Source organism: Xenopus laevis, chromosome 6L (genome assembly GCF_017654675.1).
Source record: "Xenopus laevis strain J_2021 chromosome 6L, Xenopus_laevis_v10.1, whole genome shotgun sequence".
Classification (NCBI taxonomy): domain Eukaryota; kingdom Metazoa; phylum Chordata; class Amphibia; order Anura; family Pipidae; genus Xenopus; species Xenopus laevis.
Genome location: NC_054381.1, coordinates 130,793,787 through 130,799,503, shown reverse-complemented (window position 1 = coordinate 130,799,503; position 5,717 = coordinate 130,793,787). Strand labels below are relative to the sequence as shown.

The following is a 5,717-nucleotide window of genomic DNA, read 5'->3' as shown; positions in this document are numbered from 1 at the left end:
GCGCGGATCTCTACCGGACTACACACCAGCACGGACCCGCTGTTCCTCGCTCACCCAAGCCTGATCCTCAGTGTCCTCCACAGCAGCCGTGTTCCAAATCCAAAATGTACCACCTAGGCTGGGGGGGGAACAGGGAGGGGGGGGTCTATGTAGGGTAGGGGTTTTTATTAGCAAGGGTTTTGTTCTTCTTTAAATAAGCCCAATAGGCTGGTTTTGCTTCCATTAAGGATCATTTACAAGGTACTGTTTTATTATTAAAATCTTTAAAAAAAAAAGAATATAGTTTTAAAAAATCTGCATTATTTGAATTTAACTGGAGGCAGCCTTTCCATAATGCTGAGCTTTCTCGATAACGGATCCCATACCTGTACCCTTAAAGCCAGTGATCCCCAACCAGTAGCTCGCGAGCAACATGTTGCTCTCCAACCCCTTGGATGTTGCTCCCAGTGGCCTCACAGCAGGTGCTTATTTTTGAATTCCAGGTTTGGAGGCAAGTTTTAGTTGCATAAAAACCCTGTGTACTACCAAACAGAGCCTCAATGTAGGTTGACAATCCACATAAGGGCTACCAAATGGCCAATCACAGCACTTATTTGGCACCCCAAGAACATTTTTCATGCTAGTGTTGCTCCCCAACTCCTTTTTCTTCTGAATGTTGCTCATGGGTTCAAAAGGTTGGGGATCCCTGCTTAAACCACTGGAAAAAACGAAGGAGTGCCCAAAACCTACTTTATTTATGAAAATTGTGTCTATACAAATGCAGAAGATATCTGCAATTCATTTTTTGGGTACTTCGAAACTCAAATTTTTTGAGATTTATTATACCTCAACCCTGGAAATAACTTGAATCCGAAAATACACCATCTAAAACCTGTCGAGGTTATGTAGGAGTCAATGGCAGAGGTCCCTTGAATCACTTGAAGATGTGATGATCGAGTTTTTTTCAGTGGGTTTTGCTCGAAAACTCGCTCAAGTTTTTTTCCAGCAGGAAACTTGATTCATTCGAGTTTTTGGGTTTATTAACCCTGACTTCACTGATTCGAGTTTTTTGCATTCAAGTTTTTTCTTAAATTAGAAACCATTCGAGTTGTATGTTTATCTGAGGTCTAAAAAAGCTAATATAGCTCTAAAATTCAACCTTTGATAAATAACCTCTTAAATATGAAAATACTCTACTGTATTAATATATATGTATCAGAAAAAAAGGAAGACGTAAGGGTCTCATTAAAAAAAGCAAAAATACCAATTAATTAGGCCAACATTTTGTTCCTCTCCAAGACCAGTTTGTTGGTCTTGAGAAAAGTTGCAGGGTAGACCCACTGACCTCATAAATTAGTATTTTTGCTTATTTCATTAAGACCCGTGAGTTCTCCTTTTCTTCTAATGTGTCAACATTTACTCATGGTAAAATTGGTGCATGAGCAGTTGAGAGGTCCACACACAGTCTAAAAATCATACAAAACTTGTTTCATATCATTATATCAGCACGTCTAGAGAATCCTTTATATTGTATCAATGTAGACTTTCTCTCTAACTAATTCTGTATTCCACTAGAGTAAATGAAAGTCTTTACACAGTCCATTTTTTTATTCCATATAAATTATTCAAAATGGAAACGTTTTTATTTGTATAATGCTTTTTATTATCTTTTATATATTATATAGTATATATTTTGTATACATTTTTATACATTTTTACAATAAAAATAAAATTTTAAATATAGAAAATATTCTATAAAATAATTACAAAAATAGTAGTTCTGTTTTTTGTCAGCAATAGATATACTGTGGCTCTTCAAGTTCCCATCCCTTTCCTTCCCTTCCCTTTTCTGGGAACATACTGAAGAAGCCAAGTTTCAGTTTTAACATCAGAAACTCTTCCTATTATATTATTCATTAATGCTTCATGGGATCTGCTTGTAGCCGTTCATACAAAATCCTCTCCTTTCTAAATGCTGTATTAGTTCTTTGCTCCTAAGGGAAGAAATGAATAATGTTAGACACGGAATAGATAAGTGTCTTTTATCTAAGCAAATTATATGGCATTAATAAAAGAATTTGAGTGGATTGCTTTACCTTTCTGTATGTGCTGTGCTATTCTATTTTTCACATCATCCATGTGATACGAATTGTAAGTGATGAATGGATGAGACAGGAGTTGTTCTGCACTTGGTCTTCTGGACGGATCTTTACATAGACAATGATCAACAAAGCTGTTGAATATAACACTCCTGGAAAGAAATCATGGGAGAATATCATTAGTAATGAAATAAAACATTAGTAATAAAGAAAAATATTCAATGAGAAGTCATAGCTAATGAAAACTCAGTTGATAGCTGGGAAACAGGGACATAAATTGGGAGATAAGTTCCATTTGATTAAATAATTTTGGCCAGCAATGTGTAACCTCTTGCATTTATAAAAAGGGCCACTACTAATTGAATTACAGACTTTCACCACAGTCCACTAAACTGGGAGATAGAGAGAAGTACATTTCAGCTTAGAAGTCCTTTTAAGAATAAAGAGTTCCCCTTCAAATAGTAAAAAGTTCACTAAACTTCCTACCATCAGCCCGTTTTCCAGGGCCCAGCCTTATGCACCCATCATTTTTCTCATTTCTCCCACCTGCTTTCACTGCTTAGTGAAGTAAAACTTACCATTCTTCCCATGTTAGTCCTGGAGACGGATCATGCATAATTTTGGTATAAATCTCTGTATCACTCAGTTCCATATATGCTGTTAGTGAAAAATCACACAATTATTATTGTTAATAAAACACATATAATTCACTGACATATTCTTTAATATTGTAAAGTAGAATGATGACTATATAAAAAATACATACATATATAGAAGGTAAAAAAGGAACTGTGTGTTTATGTGTTAATACTGTATATTTGTCCATTGTGGGGGGTCAGAATAAGGGTCAGTGTTCAGTGTTACCGCATGATGTAAATACCGCTTCACAAATTAACAAACACACGTGAAACATTATCACTTACGTGCACAGCCTTCTGCCATTTCTATTGCAGTGATTCCTAAGGACCACACATCAGCCTAGAAAATGAAAATATAAAAACAACAGTCATTTAGAGAACAGTATACAGAAGGTTCATGAATAAGTCATGCAGTTACAGATCATTAATTAAGACTCATCTATTGACTATTCCTTATCTTTCTGTTTGAGGGTCTATATGGAATGTCATATAATGAATACAATAATATAATATAATGAATTAGAGCTAGGCCACATTGTACAAATATGAAACATTTCCAATAGAGGAATTTAACTATGAACACTTTGAAGATTAAGGGGGTTATTTACTAAACTCCGAATACCCGAAATCCGAAAAATTTGTGACTTTTTGTGTTATTATAGGCTTTTAAAAAAATCACAAATTTTTCAGAATTTATTAAACCCTGAGAGCTAAAAAGCCTGAATATAAAAACACGGCATCTCAATCCTGTCGAGGTTGCATAAAAGTCAATGGGGCTCATTTATCAACACTGGGCAAATTTGCCCATGGGCAGTTACCTATAGCAAACAATCAATGATTAGCTTTTTAAAGCCAGCTGCAAGTAGAACAATGAATGCAGAAATCTGATTGGTTGCCATGGGTTACTGTCCATGGGCAAATTTGCCCAGTGTTGATAAATAACCCCCAATGTGAACAGTCCCATTGATTTTTTGTTGTGTCTGGGTTTTTTGGGGAATTTCACAATGTTATCGGTGCTTCGGGGGCAAATTCCAGAAAAAATTGTGAAAATCTGAGCTTTTCCAACAAAGGTAATTTTTGGGAAAATGTAATAATAAATAAGCGTTAAAAACCCAAGCGGCTTAGAGTTTGTAGCAGCCGATATTGAGATAAATTCAGACCTTGATAAATAACCCCCTAATAGTCTCCTACCTGTACATTTGGCATGAATTTGTTTGTTAAAAATCTTGTTTCCTGCACAATGAATGCATTTTGCTTTCTTGTGTCACATAGACCCTTCTCTAAAAACCTAAATAAATGACAACTTATGTATTCATCATACCTTAAAGTCATATTGTGCTGTGCTGTCCTCAATGCAGGCAAAGACTTCGGGTGCCATCCAATTGATGGTTCCTGCTGTGCTGTTACTTTTGGATCCCACAGTAGCAAGGCCAAAATCAACTAAAATTATATAAGACAAACATGAGTTATACATTTAATTTGTAAGTTGGTTTGTCAATTCCATAACGAGATGTGCTGACATATACAACTTTCAGTAGCAATTACATTTAGAATGATATTAAAACGTTGGACATTTATAATTAATGTATATATGAAAGTTGCTTAGAATTATATATATAATTTTAAGGTAGAGATCCCCTTTAATGTCAAGTGACACAGTAAGATAAGCTAAAAAGGTCAGCACTATATATTCTCTCTCTCTCTCTCTCTCTCTCTCTCTCTCTCTCTCTCTCTCTCTCTCTCTCTCTCTCTCTCTCCATGTTTACTTAATCTTTGCCCCATTCATGCATATTTCTAGATACTAAGCTTCACTTACTTATCTTCACTTGGGCGCTTGATGTTAGCATTATATTGAGGCCCTTAAGGTCATGGTGGATCACATTCATCTCCTGCAAGTAAGTCAAGCCCTGCGCAGATGGATAAAACAAAAAGAAAATTATACATATTTGAAATTTTTAAGAACTAATAGGATTCAGATTTGTTAAGCTAATATAGAAAATTAATAGTAAATATAGCAGGTAAAGCCCTGAAGGGGTTCACATCATACATACCAGTAATACTTCCTTGCATATATAGGCTATCCAGTGCTCTCCCAAGGAATAATTCTTGGTCTCAATTAAATCTGCTACAGAGCCGCCAGAAAGGAATTCCATGGCAATCTAGAATGTAATAATATGGATCAGAATGGAGCTCTTCCTCTTTTGGCAAGACAATTGTGTGCTTTTATTTAAGAAATAGATCCTTACCCAAAGTGAGTCTTCACTCCTTTCATAATAGGCCCCATAATAGTCAGGGAAGCTCCTATGGCATGAAACACTTCGCTGAACATAAAGTTCAGAAAGTATATTTTCTTCTTCCTAGTTCCAAATAACAAAAACAAATGATTTTTAATTAGGGCCTAATGTCTATTTAACATAGTTCTGCCAATCCTACGGTGTCACCATAAGACTACGACAGGGACATGGCATAGTTACTACTTTTTCAGCTTTCTCTCTGATGCTGTGCTGAGCATTTATTGACAACATACAGCATAGCAAGATCGATTGCAAACTATGGAACAAGCAAAAAAATATTTTATAAATTCTATACCACAAATAAACAACTGCATAAAGCGACTGACGCTCTCTTATTTTATTTATAAAATTCCATACATTATTCTAATTAATGAAAAAACAACTCATATTGTGTTTTTTCAATGGTTTATAATGCTGTTATTAAACCTCGGGTTGTGTATTTTTTATTATAATTTAATGCACAACCCTGTGGCTTTGCTGGCTGTGATTGTATCCCCTTCTGTTAAAATGAAGGTGATTACTCAATTGTATTGTTACAGAGTAGTAAATATAAGTCAAACAATTGCCTTTTATAAGGTTGAAATATTACATGGGGTTGATATAGTTAGTAAGGCATTGATTAAATAAATGGGTTGCAAAATAATAATATATGAAATCTCTTGTGAATATTTTACAGTCTGGTTTAGAGTTTGGGGCTTTTTTAGAAG

The 5,717-nt window shown here is 35.1% G+C and overlaps 1 protein-coding gene across 1 annotated transcript; it reads right to left on the bottom strand.

Annotated features, from left to right (window-relative positions):
• Positions 1–1,710: 1,710 nt before the first annotated feature.
• On the bottom strand, positions 1,711–5,184 carry LOC121394502 (traf2 and NCK-interacting protein kinase-like). The gene is made up of 9 exons (XM_041565665.1): positions 5,158–5,184; positions 4,963–5,073; positions 4,768–4,875; positions 4,533–4,623; positions 4,038–4,156; positions 3,002–3,056; positions 2,657–2,735; positions 2,076–2,230; positions 1,711–1,973 (listed from the first exon to the last, which is right to left on the bottom strand). The coding sequence occupies exons 1-9, from the start codon at positions 5,182–5,184 to the stop codon at positions 1,960–1,962; spliced, it is 759 nt and encodes a 252-aa protein (XP_041421599.1). The 3' UTR covers positions 1,711–1,959.
• Between the last annotated feature and the right edge of the window lie 533 nt (positions 5,185–5,717).

Bases quoted from the DNA above. Each gene is read 5' to 3' on its own strand.
- LOC121394502 (XM_041565665.1), bottom strand. From the start codon at position 5,184: ATGCCATGTCCCTGTCGTAGTCTTATG. The intron at 4,157-4,532 runs GTAAGTGAAGCT...ATATAATTTTAG, and splicing joins AAGCGCCCAAGTGAAGATAA to TTGATTTTGGCCTTGCTACT. The intron at 3,057-4,037 runs GTATGATGAATA...TTCATTTTCTAG, and splicing joins CAGCACAATATGACTTTAAG to GCTGATGTGTGGTCCTTAGG.